The sequence below is a fragment of the Panicum virgatum genome, chromosome 2N (assembly GCF_016808335.1).
Source record: "Panicum virgatum strain AP13 chromosome 2N, P.virgatum_v5, whole genome shotgun sequence".
Classification (NCBI taxonomy): Eukaryota; Viridiplantae; Streptophyta; class Magnoliopsida; order Poales; family Poaceae; genus Panicum; species Panicum virgatum.
This window is the reverse complement of record NC_053146.1, coordinates 24,209,794-24,229,681: the sequence shown is the minus strand read 5'-3', so window position 1 is coordinate 24,229,681 and position 19,888 is coordinate 24,209,794. Positions and strand designations below refer to the sequence as shown.

Genomic DNA, 19,888 nt, shown 5'->3' with positions numbered 1-19,888 from the left:
CTCAGCTGTAAAAAAACATTTATAAACAGATTTTATTTAATACTATAAAATAGTAAAATTCTTTTTGATGTGACAGGGACTTTGAAAAACCAGTAAACCAGTTCATCCAGCGAACAGCGAAGCCCTCCCTCTCCCTTGCCTTCGCCGCGCGCACTACCCCTCCTGCCTCTCCTGCACCCGCCGCCGCCGCGATCTGCCTCCTCCTGCGTCCGCCTCGATCCACCTCGATGACCTTATGAGATGTGCGGCGGCGGCACGCTCTCTCCTTCCGCTCCCCCTCCCCCTCCTCTCCGGCCCCGCCCCCATCCACACCTCCGCCCCTCCCCTCGCCGCGGAGCTCGACGCCGCCGACGCCCTCCACGCGCTCCTCTCCACGCTCCCGCCGTCGCTCCCCGCCCTCCTCCCATGCCTCTCCCTCCTCTCACGCCGCCTCACCCCGCACTCCGTCGCCGACGCGCTCCTCTGCGCCGCGCTCCCGCCCGCATCCCGCCTCCGCCTCTTCCTCTTCTCCGCGCTCTCCCCGCGCCTCCGCTCCCCGCTCCTCCACTCCCGCGCCGTCGTCCCTATCCTCCTCGCCACCGACGCCGACGCTGCCATGTACGACGCCATTGCCGACGCCCAGGCCGCTGGCCTCCGGCCCCCCGCCGCCGCATTCGAGGCTCTCGTCTTCGCCCACGCCCACGCCGGCCAGCACCAGGAGGCGGTCAACGCCTTCTCCCGGATGGAGGGCGAGTTCGGGTGCCGCCCCACTGCCTTCGTCTACAATGCCGTCCTCAGGGTCCTTGTTGACAGCGGTGTTGTTCCCCTTGCCCTGGCGCTTTATAACAGGATGGTCACCACTGGCTGCCCGCCCAATAGGGCCACGTACAATGTGCTCATGGATGGCCTTTGCAAGCGGGGAACTGCGGCGGACGCGCTCAAGCTGTTTGATGAAATGCTCCAGAGGGGGATCGTGCCTGATGTCAAGACGCACACTGTCTTACTGTCGTCGATGTGCAATGCCAGGCAGCTCAAGGAAGCTGAGGACCTGCTGCACTCCATGAAAGATCAAGGGTGTCCGCCCGATGAGGTCACCTATAATGCATTCATTAGTGGGCTATGCAAGGCTGGTAGGGTTGATGAGGCCATTCAGCGGCTTGAGGTATTCTGTGGTACTGGGGAATTTGTGCTTGGCTTGAAGGGGTACAGCTGCTTGATTGATGGTTTGTTCCAGGCTGGACGGCACGACGAGGGATTCAAGTGGTACAAGGAGATGTTGGAACAGACTGATGTCTCACCGGACGTTGTTCTGTATACTGTAATGATTCGTGGTTGCGCAGAGGCTGGAAGAATCAAGGATGCCTTCATGTTTCTGGATGAGATGAAAGAGAAAGGTTTTACTCCTGACACCTTCTGCTATAACACGCTGCTGAAGGCCCTCTGTGATGCTGGTGATCTGGATGGAGCTCGCTCGTTGAGGTCAGAGATGGCGCAGAATAATGTGGTCATGGACACCACTACTCACACTATCATGATATGTGGGCTGTGCAAGAAAAGACTTGTAGACGAGGCATTGCAGGTTTTTGATGAGATGGGGAAAGTTGGTTGCCATCCAACTGTTATGACATACAATGCGCTTATCAATGGGCTCTACGGGGCACACAGGCTTGAGGAAGCTCGGATGCTTTTTTATAAGATGGAGATGGGAAATAACCCTTCCTTATTCCTTCGACTGACACTTGGTGCAAACCAGGTGAGGGACAGCGAGGGCCTGCAGAAGCTGGTTGACAGTATGTGTCAGTCTGGGCAGGTGCTGAAAGCTTACAAGCTTCTTCGAAGTATAATAGACAGTGGTGTAGTTCCTGATGTTGTCACATATAACACACTGATAAATGGACTGTGTAAAGTGAGGAATCTTGATGGAGCACTTAGGCTCTTCAAAGAGCTCCAACTCAAGGGGTTCACTCCTGATGAGTTCACTTATGGGACTCTTATTGATAGACTGTTGAGGGCACACAGAGATAATGATGCAATGATGTTGTTCCAGGACATGTTACACAGTGGTGCCACCCCTAGTTTGCCAATCTACAATAGCATGATGAAATCACTATGCAGGAAGCAGAAATTATCACAAGCAATCAACCTATGGTTTGATCACCTGCCCAAAAAGTACAATCTCTCAGCCGAAGATGAAGTTATTGCTAGTGCCTGGAAAAAGTTTGAAGATGGTTCCCTGGACGAAGCAGTTAGGGAGCTAATCAAGATAGACCAAGAGCATGGTTCAATAACCTCAAGTCCTTACACTATTTGGCTCATAGGCCTCTGTCAAGCAAGGAGAATAGATGATGCCCTCAAGATTTTTCGTATACTTGAGGAGTTAGGCATTGATGTCACACCAGCTTGCTGTTCCCTTCTTACCAAATACCTATGTTGGGAAAGAAATTTAAATGCTGCAGTTGATGTTATGCTCTATACATTGAGAAAACGCTTCATTATGTCACAACCTGTTGGCAACCGGTTACTTAGGAATCTTTGTATCTGTCATAGAAGAAAGGACGCGCAGGCACTTGCATGGCGAATGCATCTTGTAGGATATGATATGGATTCATATCTTCGTGAGCCTACTAAAGGTTTGTTATACAGTCAATAGAAATATACGTAGTGTTTATAGGGCTAAGAGGCCTCAAGAGGGATGCTGATGTTTTGGAGTTTTGATCTGTACCAATTTGTTTTAGGTAACCCCAAAGTAGGGTTTGATTCACTGATTTCTTAGCTCTTGTAGTGGATTTTGTAACCCACCAATTCAGTTGTAACTTCAATAATGAGGCAAGAAGTTGATACCCTGCACAGTATCATACCCTCCTGGGACTTCTCTGCATTTAAAGTTTATGCAGTTACTTAGTTGTGGCCGAAACATTTTGGTACTGTAGCAAAATCTTGCTTTTTTCTTAGCTGAATCAATAATATGATTCATTCTCTCCTGCTTTGACAAGCCTCGTATTAATATTTCGGCTGCTTATAAGTTCTTATGCATTTTTTGTTGAACTTGTTACAATTTTATTTACTATAGAGACTAGCATTTCTTTTTTGCTTTCTATATTATTCTTGATTTAGCAAACCGGTTAATGTTTTGATCACTAGGGTGGTGAAATTGAGTTGGATACAATGCATTGCAGTAAAAGTTGACCAGTGGGGTTGCTTCCTTAGCTTGCCTATTTCATAAGCTCCTCTGCATTTAAAAGCACCCTTCTTTCTTTGTATTGATATATGTGCTATAGTTATGCTATTTAGAGTCAAAAGATATTTCTCTTATTGAGATACTGATGAAATCCTAAATCTTGTTATATGTTGGTTTGATACAGAACTAGACATTATATATTCCCTCTCTATATATTTTCATTCTCGAGGTATACAGAACCAGTCAATTAATTTTTTTTTCTAGTGTTCTTGTAGGACTACAGAGTGCCCTCTTGATGTATGCTAAAGTTTTGATCTGTACCTGAAGTTTCGATCTTTACCAGTTTTTTTAGGTAAAACAGTGTAATAGGGTGTGATTCACTGGTTTCTCATCTCCAGCAGTGGATTTTATACCCGTCAGCTCTGTTTTAACTTTAACAACGAGGCGTTTTTTTTAATATCATCCCTGTTTCTTTTTTGCAATAAAACTTCATTGTGCAGATACTTAATTGTGGTATTTTTTGCGCATCAAGGAATTTTGCTCCTCAGCTACATCAAGCATGTGATGGCCTCATGCAAACGCAGGGCTAGTAATAAAATTTGATTGAGCTCCTTGTAAGTTGTCATCATTTTTTTGCCGATCTTGTTAGTTGTTACTACTATTTGCTAACTACAGAAACTAACAGTTTTTTTCCTTTCTCAGCGATTTTTTTTGTGGTCAAACTTGTTAGCATATCACCATTCAAGGATGCGAGTGGGCTGGATACGGTGCTTTGCAGGAAAAAAATGACCTGATGCCGCAGCTTGCCTATTATGCAATTACATGGCAATTAAAATGAAGCCTTCTCATATCCATTGAGCTTCCGCTGTAGTTTGCTTGGAGGCAATGCACAATTCTCAAAACACCTGTTATGTATCTCTCGGTTGGCCCACATGCAGTGAGAAGAGGTGATCTAGCATTTACACTTTCAGCTGCCAAAATGAGAGCAGGTACAGGGAAAATACATCATGCGAGCGTCAGGGTCTTTTCGTTTGAGGGTGTGTCTAACGGGAGGTTCGTATTCGCTACTTTTTCTCTGTCGGCTCTGTTCTATCCTCTTGTATGGCCAAAGATATAGCAGCCTAGAAAGAGACCACCGGCAAGCGGAGGCCTGATCAGCAGATGCAAAGCAAGCCCTGGACTGCACATACATGTAATTTTAGCTACACGATTTAGTTGCAAGATCCTCCAGGTCATACTCTTTTTTGTTTGTTCCATTTCTCATTAATGTGATGGTATTTTCATTCTCAATTTTTGTACACATTTTGTAACAAAATTAATGTTTTATAAATCACCAAAATAGTGTCCAGAATGGCTTGTCCTTGTTTTCATGAAACAAATGAGCTATTTTAGTTTTCATGAAACAAATGAGCTATCATTAGTTTCGAAGGCCTATAGGTCAATTTACATTTAGAATGGACAATCTACCAACAAAAATCAGGATTGCCAAACCCCCAGTTTCTTCGGACAGCAAATTCTCAAGGCCGCTTCTCAGAAAATCCTTCTTATCTGAAAATCAATTATCAGAACAGCTATCCTAAACAGGACCCTGGTCTGTTTGCTTGCGTCGCAACCTCTTTGCCATGCAAGCTCTACACCGTTACACCCTTGCCCTTTGTTGGCAGCTGAGGCATACAAGTTAGATTGTGTCTCTCTCTGCATGTGGGCCACCCTAGAGGGAGATATGAAAGATCGGCAGAACTGGGTTTGTGAAACAAGGAATCAAACTTGTAGTTCCGTGATATAAGTCTGAATACCTGTAGTTTTGTGTTACTCTGGTTATGATACATGTATGTTTGTTCGATTTTTGCTTTACTTTCTGTCAGAATTCACAACATAATATTTGTTAGGAAATTTTTAAGCTTGCAGTTTTCTCAGCTATCTTATACAGAATAGGCATCTTATGACATTTCTGGATAGATAATGGCTCAAGCAGTTTTAGTTACGTAAGGAACATAGCATAGTAGAGTTTGATTATATGCATGCAGATTGATTATTTTCAGTATATGAGATATGCCTTAACATAGAAGTGGGATACATTTGCAGTGGATTTTTTATACCTTTGTTTGCATTTCTTGTCTGAAATGAAAAAGGGTGGTGTATCTATTTTTGATTCCTTCATGCTTGACATAAGCTAATTTCCAGATCGTTGGTCGAGTTTTCTGAGGCGTATTTTTTTCCTTTTTTATGTTTTTGTTTGTTTTCTGCCTCTTGAGGCTTTTCTCGGACCTGACTTGTCACGGGCTAGGGATGGATGGGAGTTGGTAGGAGGAACGTTGCAAAAATTGTATTCAAAGGAGGTAGGCGGCCATGGCCCTGGACCTCGTCGGCGCGCCAGAGCTATGGCTGAAGCTCACGGCGCAGCAAGGAGGCAGGAGCCCGGCCAATGTTTAGATACAATCTTCGATGCCAAAACTAATCCCAGTTCATGACTTATATTATGCCAAGCCGGGTAACAAACTCAAACAAACTAACCGAACCAATCTAATCTAAACCAACTAGGACACTTCTGTTGCCTTGGACTCTTCTGTTGCCTTGCGTCGTATCTCCCCCCCCCCCCCTGGAGAAGCAGCTCGTCCTCGAGCTGGAACTTTGGAAATTGCTGCTGGAAGTCAAGTAACACCCAAGACGCATCTGATGCTGGAGCCCCTTTCCAACGCACCAAGAGCTCACGTTGTCCTCGCGCTAGGCGACTTCTGATCACAGACTCCGGTTCAGGCACCACCCGGCCATGCTGCAATTGAGGCAATGGAGGAATCTCAGCAGGAGGCGTGCCATGGAACACATCATGAATCCGAGACCCTGCAGGCAGGGCCAACTTGTAGGCAACATCACCAATACGGTCTAGCACTTGAAAGGGGCCAAAGAAGCACCCAACTTTCCTCGACCACGAATGTTTAGGGAGGCAGCTGGTCGGTGTAACAAACGGAGCCAAACCCACTGTCCAGGCGAGAACACCACCGGACGATGGCGCCAATCATAAATTGCTTTGTAATGCTGCTGAGCCTGCTCCAAACGATCTCTGACCTCAGCCAAAAACTCATCCCTGTCCTGCATAGCTTGATCAACAGCTGGTAGACGAGTATCACCATGTTCATAAGAACGAATGGTTGGAGGGGGTCGCCCATACACCACATGAAAAGGAGAGGTTTTCAGAGATTGCTAATAGGAAGTATTGTAACAGAACTCAGCCCACGGCAGCCACTCAAGCCAATTACGGGGGCGATCACCAGTAAGGCATCTTAAGTACATCGCAATGATCTTGTTGGCAGCTTCCGACTGACCATCTGATTGAGGATGAAAGGCGGAAGTAAACTGCAGCTTGACCCCCGACAAGCGAAACAACTCACTCCAAAACGAGCTAGTGAAGACTGGGTCACGATCACTCACAATTGAAGTTGGAAACCCATGCAGCCGAACCACCTCAGAAAAGAAGACCCTTGCGACTGACACTGCTGTGTACGGGTGAGAAAGAGCAATGAAATGTGCTGCCTTTGAAAATCTATCGATGACCGTCAAGATCACTGATTTCCCATTGACTTTGGGCAAAGCCTCCACAAAGTCCATCGCGACGTCAGACCACACAGTAGACGGCACCTCCAACGGCTGCAGCAAACCCCCTGGTTGCAGATGCTCACTCTTGTTGCGTTGGCACACGGAGCAAGCACGCACAAAGTCTTGCACAACCACCCGATCATTTGGCACATGAAAGTCCGCTCGCAGACGATGAACCGTTTTGTGCACACCCTCATGCCCAGCGCCATGAACCGACTCCAGAATGGACAGCAGCAGATCAGAAGATGGCGAAACAAAGATCCTTCCTTTGAACAGAATCAACCCGTCCACCACAGACCACTGCACGGGCTTGACCCCTCCACTGATTGCATCACGTAGGGCCGAGAGGTTAGAATTCCCATTGATCTCCTGACGCTGCTGATCAAACACCGCGAAGCGAGGAGACGACAATGCCGCCAGTTCACCGGAATGTTCTTCACGCCTAGAGAGAGCATCGGCCACGACGTTCAGAGAACTTGGTTTGTACTCCACCACAAAGTCAAAACCCAAGAGTTTGCTAGCCCATTGATGCTGAGGAATGGTCGTAAGGCGTTGATCCAGGAGGAAACACAGACTCCTGTGATCGGTGCGCACGACGAACCGACGACCCCAAAGGTACGGCCTCCAATGACGAACAGCTTGAACGAGGCCAATCAACTCACGTTCATACGCCGCGAGCTGAGCGTGACGAGGGGCGATGGGCCTGCTGAAGAACGCGAGTGGGCCGTCACCCTGGTGAAGAACGGCGCCAAAGCCGGACCCCGACGCGTCGCACTCGACGACGAAGTCGCGGTCGAAGTCCGGGAGCTGCAGCACTGGCGCCTCCGTGAGAGCTCTCTGCAGAGCTCGGAACGCCTGTTCCGCGTCTTGGTTCCAACGGAACCCCTCCTTCTTGAGCAACGCCGTGAGTGGAGCAGCGATGGAGCCGTAGTCGCGGATGAAGCGACGGTAGTACCTGGCCAAGCCAAGGAATCCCCGCACTGCACGAGCGGAGGACGGCACCGGCCAGGATAAGATGGCGTCCACCTTCTACTTGTCCACGGCGACGCCATGTTCTGAGATGACATGTCCCAAGTACGCCACGGAGGAGAGCCCGAACTCGCACTTGGACCTCTTGAGGAAGAGTTGGTGGTCCTGCAGCGTGCGGAACACCGTGCGAACGTGGCAGAGATGATCCGACCATGATGAGCTATAAATCAGGATATCATCGAAGAAAACAAGAACGAACCGGCGTAGGTACGGCAGCAAGATGTCGTTCATCATTGCTTGAAACATCGCGGGCGCGTTGGTGAGGCCGAACGGCATCACGAGGAACTCGAACAAGCCCTGGTGAGTGCGGAACGTGGTCTTGTCGACGTCGGCGGGGTGCATCAAGACTTGGTGATAGCCGGAGCGCATGTCCAGCTTGGTGAAGAACCGCGCCCCGCGCAGCTCGTCCAACAGCTCCTCCACCACAGGGATGGGAAACTTGTCCTTGATGGTGGCGTCGTTGAGCGCGCGGTAATCCACGCAGAATCGCCATGTTTTGTCGCGCTTGCGAATCAGCAGAGCCGGAGAGGAGAACGCCGACGAACTACGCCGAATGATGCCCAGGCGCAACATCTCATCACATTGGCGTTCGAGTTCGTCCTTCTGGGCGTGTGCGTAGCGGTATGGACGAACCGCCACGACGTCGGCCCCCGATTTGAGGCGAATCCGGTGGGAGAGATGACGCTCCGAAGGGAGTCCTTGGGGCTCGGCGAAGAGGGACTCAAACTCCTCCAGAAGGGCGTCTAGCAGATCACCGTCACGGCTCATGAAGGTCGCCGAGGAGAGTCCCGGCGTGGCGTCCAGGCCGCGCCAGGTGATGGAGTGCCCAGCACGCGTGAAGCACATGGTGTGCCTCGCGAAGTCCCATAGGATAGGGCTAAGCGTGCCAAGCCATTGGACGCCCAGTTGTTGGAAATATGCCCTAGAGGCAATCATAGAGATGATCATATTTCCTTGTATTCATGATTAATAAAGTGTTCCTTTAATATCCATGAAAGGCAACTTGTATTGATTGACAATTATGTGAATTGTCTGTGAGACTCTTTACTTGTATGGTTATTCTAAAGCTGTTCCTAGTCGGAGTTCATGTGAGGACACACATGGATATTAGATTAGCACATGTATTAGTTGATGACTATGCTTCACAAGTCATGGACATGTAGATGTCAAACTAATAATGTGGGCTCATGTGGGACATGAGTCTGAACTGACCCAACACAAGATGACTTCTCATTACACAATATGTACGCTGTGTTCTAAGACCTGAGATCGTCGTATGTACTCAAGATGTGAACTGACTTACTTAGGAGCCATCAAACGCTGCACCGTAACAGGGTAGCATAAAAGTGGCTTTCGGGCCTGTCAAGAAGCATGCTGTGAGATATAGTCGATCAAGATGGGATTTGCCCCTCTACAAGAGAGAGATATCTCTGGGCCCCTCGAGTGATTCGGATCAGGAAATGTATGGCCATGCTGGGGTTAAGAGTTAACCAAGGATTCCGAATCACAGGATCGAGAAAGAGCGGTTGGCTTGGAGCTAGACCAAATATCGTGAGGCAAAAGGAACAACATGTATATGATATTGTGGCGGCTCGTCTGATATGATTTTTGTGTGCGTATAGGAGTTGACATGTCTTGCTAGAGGCCACTGTCTACTATTGGGCCGAGTAAGAATACTCGGGCCATGTCTATTCGCATGTGAGCCCATAGGGTCACACACTTAAGGGAAAGAAGCCTGATAAGGATGAGATCCGAATTAGACTGGGTTTAGGTGCACTAATGGGCCTTTTCGGCCCAAAAGGGGATGCCCAAGGTGGGGCCCAAGGCAGCCCACCTAAGGGGCTATATAAACAGAGGAGGGGGGCACCTAAGAACCCTATCTGTTTTTATTGTTCGGGTGAGCAATGCCACCCCTCCTGTGCGCCAAGCCCGAGGTCGTCTTCGCGGACCTAGCAGTCCGGATCGCGACGCTTCTTCCCATACGTGTGGATACCTTGGAGGTGCCGCATCTGCTGCACAAGAACGAGCCGCACGAGAGGAGGTTCTCGCAACTGCACTGCCGGCTTCCATCTGCACTACACCGACGTGCTACAGAAGTTCCGCAACCGCGCGTCTAGTGGTAATCCCGTGATCTATAACTGCAGTAATCCTGGTTTATGTGGTAGAAAATTTTTGTTTTTGCTACCCCATATTCCTACAGCACCATGTCATACTCGCCCAGGGGAAGCGCGTAGCGGTCGACGTCGAACGCTTCACCGTCGATGGAGACGTTCTGTGCAGGCGCCTTTCCTGGAGATGCGACGCGATCGCCGTTTGCCACGGTGACCGTCACGTGTGGACAAGGCTGGAGGCGGACGCCCGCGCGCTGCGCCAAGGCCGTGTCGATGAAGTTGTGGGACGATCTGGAGTCGAGGAGGGCGATCCCGCTGATGCCAGCGATGGACACGCGCACTTTCATGGTCTGACAAGCGCGCGCGCACGCCGGTGATCGCATGCAAGGAGATGCCCGGGTCGCCGTTCGCGTCCCCGCCCGGGTCCGCCGCGTTCGTCTCCGTGTCGTCGAAGCCCACGATCTCGATGACGAAATGCTTCTTGCACTGGTGGCCCGCGACGAACTTCTCGTCGCAGTTATAGCACAAGCCCTCCGCTCGCGCTGCGTCATCTCGGCGGGGGATAAGCGTCGACGAGGCAGGGTGGACGCGAGCGAAGTGGCCTTGCCCGAGCCTGCTGGCACTGAGGACGCCGTGTCGCGGGGCATTGCCGACGGCGTGGGTGATGGCATGGTCGCCGCCGACGGAGCTCGGAACGAGGAACGCACGCCCCTAGTGTTGCCGGGGTCGGTCGACGACATATGCAGCCGTTGCTCGTATGCCCTGGCAAGCATGATAGCGTCGTCGAGCGAGGAAGGTCGGCGGAGTGCAACATCCGTCTTGAGGGGGTTGACGAGGCCGGCGGGGGACATCTGGACCAGTTGTGCTTCCGTCAGGTCGGCGTCACAGCACGCGAGGGTGAGGAACTTGTCGGTGTAGTCATCCATGGTGCCGTCCCGGCGGAGCATCATGATTTCGCCGACCGGGCTATCCGTCATGGGCGGGCCGAAATGCTGTTGGACCAACTGCGCGAAACGGCGCCACGACGGAGTGCCCGACGTCAACTCCAGGTGATTGTACCATAGCTGAGCGGTCCTCGTGAGGTGCAAGGACGCATATGGAACGCGACGGCGTTCCGGTGTGTGTTGGCACCAAAAGAACGTCTCGCATCTGTTCAGCCACGGTAGTGGGTCCTCCTTGCCGTCGAAGGTTGGGAACTCGATGCGGGCGCGCGGGTGGAAGGGAGGGTCATCGTCGCCGTCGTCGTCGTGATCCCGGCGAGGCAGCGGAGGCGTCTCGCGGAACGGAGGCGGACCCGACGCAGAGGCGATGTGTTCCTCCAGCGCCGGCTCTTTCTCGCCACGGTGGGCTTTCTCCAGGCGGGAGATGAACAGTATGCGGGTCCCACTTAAACAGTGCATCAGACCCATGCGCTACAGTACCGCGGCCTGCGTGGTGCCAAAACTCACGGGAGCTCCCCAAATCTTAGAACTTTAGTATAGGTATATATATATAACTAGCCAATATGGAACACGTGCCTTTTTTTTGCGGAAAATATGGAACACATGTCTGTTCATGTTATTTGTGAATGCCTATCATGGCATGAGTAAAGTATAAACTTTGATGCATTTATCTTCATGGATAATTGGTCTTTGAACAAAATCAGAACATGACTTGCTGGCATAAAAAATGAAGTTTTTAATGGTGGATTTTAGATGTCCACCACTTCACTGTATAAATACCTTCCTTTGCATGTCGAATTGTGTAGGTTTCCTCAAGCAACTTTGAGCTAATTAAATATTAGGCAAAGAGCATACCTACCTGTGTGCATTCTTTGCATTCGTATGGACAATTGTAAATAAAAAATGTCTGAGTTTATATGTATTTGTGCTTCTGTACTGTGTAGATGGGGATGACAGATCTGAGGAGTTTCTTTCAAGTCTATACGATCCCTTGTAAGTAAAATTTGATTCTGGATTCCATTCCCAAATGGCCGAATATGCGAACTATTTTACATTTTGATATGCTACTATATGTAAATTCTTGCTTTAGATGGCAATTTCTGTCGCGGTGGTTGCATGCATTCTCAACATAGTTTCTAGAGTTATTGCTTTTTAAAGTATTACCATCTTTGTCTGCCCGTTGTTGATAGTAATTTGATTTATATAAGCAAACCTCTGCAGATGGCTTCTAGAAACCTGCATGTACTTCTCAATATGAGTGTTAATTCTTGTTAGTATATCTTGATGTTGCTCCTAGTGATAATTTCTGAAATGGTGGCAGCATCAGTTCAGTTACAAATCTGCACTAGAATGTCAGGAAAAAAAAGGTAACCACTTAAATTGTGATGATTAAGGGCTTTGTACATTAGCCACTGTTTCAATCTCATTGGTGGGTTTTATTTTTCTTTTTCAAATTGGCATTGTAGTGAGGATGAAATGAAGCTATGTCATGGGATTAAGATTTTTCAAGATAGTATTATTTTAAAGACTAAATTGGTGATGATAGGCTGTCACCCATTGCACTAGCTATCCTGACAAGTGGGTTTACTGGTGAAATTGTGCAAAATATCAGCAGTGCAGCACAACTGCACAAGTGATATGATCAAGTGCAATAAGCAACTATCTGCCAATGTTTTAGTTAGAGTAGGACAATATCCCTTACTTGAGGACAATATCCCTCACAGATGGGCTGGTGAGCTGCTCACTCCAAGTGCCCTAGAGTGGCTCGTTCGCCTAGTCTGAGGGCACCTTGTTTTCCTTTTTATTTTTTCTTCTAAATTATTCAACAGTACTCTTATCTAATTTTGGACCTGACTCCAAATCGAACTTGAAATTTGCGGAAAACCTTGAATTGTACAACATAGTTCAACACTTGTTGTGGCTGATAGATGCCCCCTTCATTTCGTTTTATACGTGCACATGTGTCATGTGGGAACGTGTCTACCAGCGACGTGGCCGCGCAGAGGGTGCCAACAAGGCAACAGCCGCCGCCGCGCCAGGAACAGAAGGTGCGGAATCGGCGCCGTCAGGTGGCTGAGCTAGGAATAAGGAGGGATTATAGGGATTAGTTCCTAGTGTTGAGTCGGAAAAGGCTATTTATTTGGATGTACTGCAACTGATTACATTAAGCAAGATCAATCTATTCCTCCCAAATCTCTCTTTGCTTTCTTAATCTCATCTCCTTCACCATTGCGCGATCGGAGAGAAGCTCCAGCGTGCCTACCTCCTCAGGCTACGAGCTTCGTAGTCGAGGGCCTGCTGTCTTGGGCACCGACGCCCTTGACAACAGGCATTGCAGGAGCCAAACCACGTGATCTTCAATCAACAATTAGGCTCACATGATCAAAGTTTTGTTATATGAAAACTCTATCTTTGTTTTACCTTTAAAAGTACTTTCTTATAGTTTTTGTTGCTACAAACATTATAGCGTAGGAGAAATTATGAGTCAAAGTACAGTTTTGGAGGTTTTGCTGAGTCAAACTACGCCTTATATCATGAAATGGAGTTAGTATAGTCTAGAGAGGCTTAAGCTAATCAGAGGACAAGATTAATTGCAATTACATTGACGCAAAGCACCATTGAAACAATACTGTTGTTGCCTGAGCTGCTTGGTTGTCGCAGGCTTAAGAAGGCATGTTTCAGATTTCCCATTAGCAATCGGAAGGCATAAAGAATGGAGTCCCCGGTGCTTGAGCAGCCTGGTGCACGAATTGATATAAGCAAGGAGTACAAAGTGTTGCCCATTATGTTAGTCGTATTCCTATTTTGTATTTCCGTAATCAATTTAGTTATCCTTTTTGTACCATATCCTATACAGATATTTCAGTAATCAGTTAACTATCTTGAAGTCAAATGAAACTGATCCTGGCCTTGGATTAGTCGGCTGAATTGCAAGGCCCTGGATGAATCGGTCAATCTGAGAGGCAAATGTTTCAGAATCGGATGTGATATCAAATGAGATCTTCTCACTGCTCAGTGTCTGATATGCACTAACAGTGTGGATGTCTCCTCTCCCTGGACCTCACCTTTAGATGGAGAGATGTTTTCTGTGCATGGATGGTTGCTCGCTGCTAAGTCATTGGTTTTCATGGCAGAGCTCCTGTGTTCCTTTGAGAAGACTGTCTACATCCAGGTTGATGACATGGAAGCAGAGGTTTTCAAGTCAATGCTCCACTTCATCTACAATGATGGCTTGCCTGAGATAGAAAAGAGTGATGATGTATTTGTGATGGCTCAGCATCTGCTTGTAGTGGCAGATAGACACAAATTGGAGAGGCTGAAGCTTATATGTCAATATGTGTGGACAAACTCATTGACACAAGCAAGGTTGCGATTGTATGTAATGACGGGATAATTAGTCTATTCCTCCAACCCTAGATGAGTGGGTATATATATGTCCAATACATGGGCCTCTAGATGGGCCTTTATACATATGGGCTAATATACTCCAACACCCCCCCGCAGTCTGAACTACCGGCGCAGCGGTGTTCAAGACTGGACAACAAGAAAGCTAACACCCCCCCGCAGTCTGAACAACCGACGCAGCGGTGTTCAAGACTAGACAAGATGAGAGTACAAGTAGAGTACAAAAGGGCTAATACCCCCCCACAGCCACAACTAGCCACCGGCTACGTTGAGGCTGGATCGAAATTCCGAGAAGGTCGACGAGGGCAGCCCCTTCGTGAAGATGTCAGCAAACTGGGAGGTAGTCGGGACATGGAGTACCCGAATATCGCCGATGGCGACTCTGTCGCGCACGAAGTGTAGGTCGATCTCCACGTGCTTCGTCCGCTGATGCTGGACGGGGTTGGTGGAGAGATACACGGCGCTGACGTTGTCGCAGTAGACAAGAGTGCTCTTGGCGAGCGGGCTGTGGAGCTCCGCCAAGAGCTGTCGCAGCCAGGACGCCTCCGCCACGCCGTTAGCGACAGCCCGGTACTCCGCCTCGGCACTGGAGCGGGAGACAACCGGCTGCCGCTTGGACGACCAGGAGACCAGGTTGCCGCCCAGGTAGACGGCGTAGCCGGAGGTGGAGCGACGAGTGTCCGGGCAGCCAGCCCAGTCAGCGTCGGTGTAGACCACCAGCTCAGCAGAGGACGAGCGGTGAAGTACCAGGCCGAGGTCCACAGTGCCACGGACGTACCGGAGGAGACGCTTCAGCGCAGCAAGGTGTGACTCCCGGGGATCATGCATGTGGAGACAGACCTGCTGAACAGCGTAGGTGAGGTCCGGCCTGGTGAAGGTGAGGTACTGCAAGGCGCCGGCCAGACTCCGGTAGGCTGTAGGGTCAGCCACCGGATCACCCAGATCAGCAGATAGCTTCGCCTGAGTGTCGACTGGAGTGGAGCAGGGCTTGCAATCAATCATCCCAGCCCGCTCCAGAATATCGAGGGCGTACTGCCGCTGGTGCAGAAGGAGACCAGACGGGCAAGGCTCAACAGTGACGCCCAAGAAGTGGTGGAGCTGACCAAGATCCTTCATAGCGAACTCCTGTTGCAGAGAGGAGATGACACTCTGAAGCAACTGCTGACTAGAAGCTGTGAGCACAATGTCATCGACATATAGCAGCAGATATGCCGTCTCATCTCCACGGTGGTAGATGAAGAGAGACGTGTCAGACTTCGCCTCGGTGAACCCCAGTGTCAGCAAGAATGTGGCGAACCGAGAGTACCAAGCCCGTGGAGCCTGCTTCAGTCCATAGAGAGATTTGTTGAGCCGGCAGACCATATCCGAACGACTCGAGTCCACAAATCCCGCAGGCTGAGAGCAGTAAACAGTCTCTGACAAGGTGCCGTGAAGAAATGCATTCTTCACGTCCAGCTGGTGCACAGGCCAAGTGCGCGAGAGCGCAAGTGAGAGGACCGTGCGCACCGTAGCGGGCTTCGCAACCGGGCTGAAAGTCTCATCATAGTCCACACCAGGCCGCTGAGTGAACCCCCGGAGAACCCAGCGAGCCTTGTAGCGCTCCAGTGTGCCGTCAGCCCGACGCTTATGCGTCCAGATCCACTTGCCAGTCACCACATTGCAACCAGACGGACGCGGCACGAGGTCCCATGTCTGGTTGGCAAGAAGAGCCGCGTACTCCTCTTCCATCGCGCGACGCCAGTGAGGATCCGCCAAGGCGTCGCGGACAGAGGAGGGTACCGGAGAGACCCGCGGCTCGCCCTCGGTGGCGGAGAGAGTCGCGGCCTGGGACGCCATCCGCCGAGTCACCATGGGATGGATGTGTCGAGGATCCCGATGGATGACCGGCGGGTGGTACACCTCCGGCTCTGCGCGAGTGGGAGCCGGAGGAGGCGGCGGCGGCGGCTCCGGTGTCGGCGTCGCAGGAGCCTCCGGAGTAGGTGCCGGAGCCGGTGTCGGCGCGGAACGACGCCGGTACACCTGCACCGGCTCAGCGTACCGCTGCGGCGCCGGGTTCAGCGCCGGACGACGCCGGTACACCTGCACCGGCTGAGCGTACCGCTCAGGTGCAGGGGAAGGCACCGGGGCCGCGCGAGGCGCAGCAGAAGACACCGGGTCCGTGCGCGGCACAACCGGAGGTCCGGGGGCCGCGCGTGGCTCGACCGCGGGCCCCGGGGCCGCGCTCGGCGCAGCAGGGATCACCGGAAGCGGTGCCGGTGCGCCGTGAAAACCTGCAGGAAAAGGACAGACAGGTAACGGTGGCTGAACCACCGGGTCAGTCGGAAACAGAGACGCGAGCTTGGGATCCAGAGAAGGTGTGGAGGAGGTGGAGTAGGGGAAATCCGACTCGTCGAAGACGACGTGTCGGGAGATCAGAACGCGGCGAGAGGTGAGGTCAAAGCATCGGTACCCCTTGTGGTCAGGGGAGTACCCAAGGAACACACAACGAGTCGAGCGGGGCGCCAGCTTGTGAGAAGCGGTGGCGGAGGTGTTAGGGTAACACGCACACCCGAAGACCCGAAGGTGGTCGTAGCGAGGAGGGGTACCGAAAAGAGCGTGGTGTGGGGTGGGAGCAGGAAAAGCAGTGGACGGAAGGCGGTTGAGCAGGTAGGTGGCGGTGTGGAGGCTCTCAGCCCAAAAGCGCGGGGGGAGAGAAGCCTGGATCAGAAGGATGCGCACGACGTCGTTCGTTGTGCGAATCATCCGCTCAGCCTTGCCGTCCTGAGGAGAGGTATACGGACAAGACATACGTAGCTGAACACCCCGAGACAGGAAGAAAGACCGGGAGGTGGAGTTATCGAACTCCCGCCCGTTGTCACACTGGACGGCCTTAACGGTGAGGCCGAACTGAGTGGACACCCAGGCAAAGAAGTGGAGAAGGGTGGGGAAGGTCTCAGACTTAGCGCGCAGAGGGAAAGTCCAAGAGTAATGAGAGAAATCATCAACAATGACCAGATAATATCTATAGCCAGACATGTTGAGTACAGGAGATGTCCACAGGTCACAGTGAATGAGATCAAAAGCATGCGCAGCATGCGAAGAAGAAACAGAAAACGGAAGTCGAACATGACGACCTAACTGGCACGCATGACAGAGGTGCTCAGCAGGAGGCCTAGTACATGGAACATCGGTACTACGGCGAAGCTGAGCCAAAACGTCGTGGCCGGGGTGACCAAGCCGGCGGTGCCAGGTGGTGGAAGAAGGCGTCACGGCAAAAGCAGAAGACGAAGAAGTCGAAGGCGAGGCAGCGGAAGCAGGAAGCCGAAGAGTGTAAAGGGGCCCCGGGCTGTCACATCGGAGAAGTGGACGCCGGGAAGCCGAATCCTTCACAGTAAGACCAGAAGAGTCAAATTCGATAGAATATGAGTTGTCAGCAGTAAACTGGCGAATAGAAAGAAGGTTGTGAACCATTTGAGGAGCAACAAGAACATGAGGAAGACGAGGAGCAGAACCCACGGCGGTGACAGGAAGGCAAGACCCATCACCAACCATGATAGAAGAAGGACAAGAAGGGTGTGGGGGTCGGACAGAAGAGAGGATACCAGCATCGGGAGTGGTGTGGAACGAGGCGCCCGAGTCGGCGATCCACTCGGTGCTGGTCGGCGGCGTCAGTCCCATGGTGCTGAAGGACTGCGCCAGAGCAGCCTGGTCCCACCCCCCAGGCCAGGTCGGCTGCTGGCTGGGCTGAGCGGGCGGGGTCCAGGAAGGCGCGAGGAGTGGAGCAGCGCCAGTGAACATGGCCGCCGGCTGGAGCTGAGGACGAGGCCCCCCTCCTGGACCCTGGAACGGCCACATCGAGATGCGCCCTGACCATGGGTTGCTGAAGGATGGCCAGGGCGTACCTCCAGCAGCAGGGGTGGGAGCGGGAGCCGGAGCCGGTGTCGGCGCGCCCCGACGGCCCCCACCGGTACCGGTGTTCCCAGAGGCAGGGCCACCGGTGCCACCACCACCCCCCCGTCGCCGGCGACGTCCACGGCCCCCCCTCCTCCGGTCTGCCCGGCGGAAGCAGCACCTAGGAGGGAGGTGGCAGGAGCAGTGGAGGAGGCCGGTGGAGTAGCAACGAGAGCGGCGGTGGTGGGCGAGGAGGATCCGGGCGCGAGACCCCTGGTGAATTCCTCGAGGGCGAGGTCGTCCCGGACCTGCAGGAAGGTGGGGAAGGGCCTCTGGCGGGCGATCCAGCCCTTCAGGTGGTCGTAGGTGCTGCTCAGTCCCCGTAGGACATTGAGCACCAAGACCCGATCGGACACTGGATCCCCGAGGTCGTGAAGAGCATCGGCCATGCTCTTCATCCGCCGGCAGTACTCACCGACGGAGAGGTCCCCCTGCACGAAGGTGAGGAAGGTGGCGTCGAGCTGGAGGGCGCGGTACTCGGAGTTGCCGAGGAACTGCCCCTCGAGCGCCACCCAAGCCTGCCGCGCGGTGCCGCCGTGCGTCCTGACGAGGTCCTGAAGATCCAGGGAGATGGTCCCGAAGATCCAGGACAGGGCGACGCTGTCGAGGCGCATCCACATCATGTCACGCGCCTCGATCGGCGGGTCGACGAGGACGTGGTCGTCGAGGGCGTAGCGGCGAAGGGTGAGGAGGACCTGGTCCCGCCAGCGGCCATAGGAGGAGGACGCGGGGTCGAGGAGGACGGAGACCAGAGCCCTGATGTTCTGGACGCCGGCCGCCTGGAGGTGGAGCTGGGCGACCATGGGGTCAGTCGGGTCGTACCGAGTTCCCGATCCAGCGGGCGGGGCCTGGTGAGAGGAGGAGGTGCCGTGCTCGGGGTCGACGGGCTGGCCGTAGGAGACGCGAAGGAAGCGCTCCGCCTCGGCGACCCGGAGGGCGAGGGCGTCGGCCGCGGCACGCTCGCGCTCCCAGGCGAGGGCAGCCACGCGGACCCGCTCCTGGGCCGCCGAAGCCTCGGACTTGGTGGCGAGGAGGGCCGCGGCGAGAGCGGCGTCGGCCTGATGCCCGCGGAGGGCAGTGGCGGAGATCGGCGCATCCGTGGGCGACATCCCGAGGCCAGGCCACGCGGGATCTGGTGCGGCGTCGATGGCGGGTAGCTTCCCGGCGGCGACGGCAGCGCGGTGGTCGGCCTGCACAGTGGCAGCTGCTGCAGCAGCAGCCCCTGGTGCCTCAGGCAGCAGCTGGGGCGCGTGCGGCCCTTGCTGGGGCGGCAGCTGAAGCTCTGGCGGCCCAGGCAGCGTGGCCTGTGGTCCAGGCGGCCCTGGCGGCGCCTGGATCCGCGGCTCCGCGGATCCTCCAGTCCCCACCACCTCCGGGCCGGTGCCAGCCGCGGTGGCGGCGGCAGGAGCGGCCGGATCGGGCGGGGCGAGCGCTGCCAGGGCGGCGGTGGTGGCTCTTGGCCACGCGACCGGCGGCGCGCGAGCAGGGGAGGTGCGGGGCCCTGCGGCTGGAGTCCAGGCGGCGGCGGATGGAGCGCCAGCGGCCGGAGCAGAGGGCCGGGCCCAGGCGGCGGCGGCGGCGGCTGCAGCACCCTGGGGAAGCAGAGGCCCCGCGTCCACGGCGCCAGCAGCCTGAGCAGAGGAGGAGGAAGGGACGGGAGGGAAAGAGGAGAGGGAAAGGGAGGGGGCCGGCAGCGCCGGCGGCCGGCCGGCCATGAGCCG

At 53.0% G+C, this 19,888-nt stretch overlaps 1 protein-coding gene across 1 annotated transcript; it reads left to right on the top strand.

Annotated features, from left to right (window-relative positions):
• Positions 1-112: 112 nt before the first annotated feature.
• On the top strand, positions 113-2,968 carry LOC120660105 (pentatricopeptide repeat-containing protein At1g79540-like). Its single transcript, XM_039938462.1, has one exon. The coding sequence runs from the start codon at positions 236-238 to the stop codon at positions 2,627-2,629; it is 2,394 nt and encodes a 797-aa protein (XP_039794396.1). The 5' UTR covers positions 113-235; the 3' UTR covers positions 2,630-2,968.
• The last annotated feature ends 16,920 nt before the right edge of the window (positions 2,969-19,888 follow it).

Coding starts and splice junctions, on each gene's coding strand:
- LOC120660105 (XM_039938462.1), top strand. CDS start 236: ATGAGATGTGCGGCGGCGGCACGCTCTCTCCTTCCGCTCCCCCTCCCC.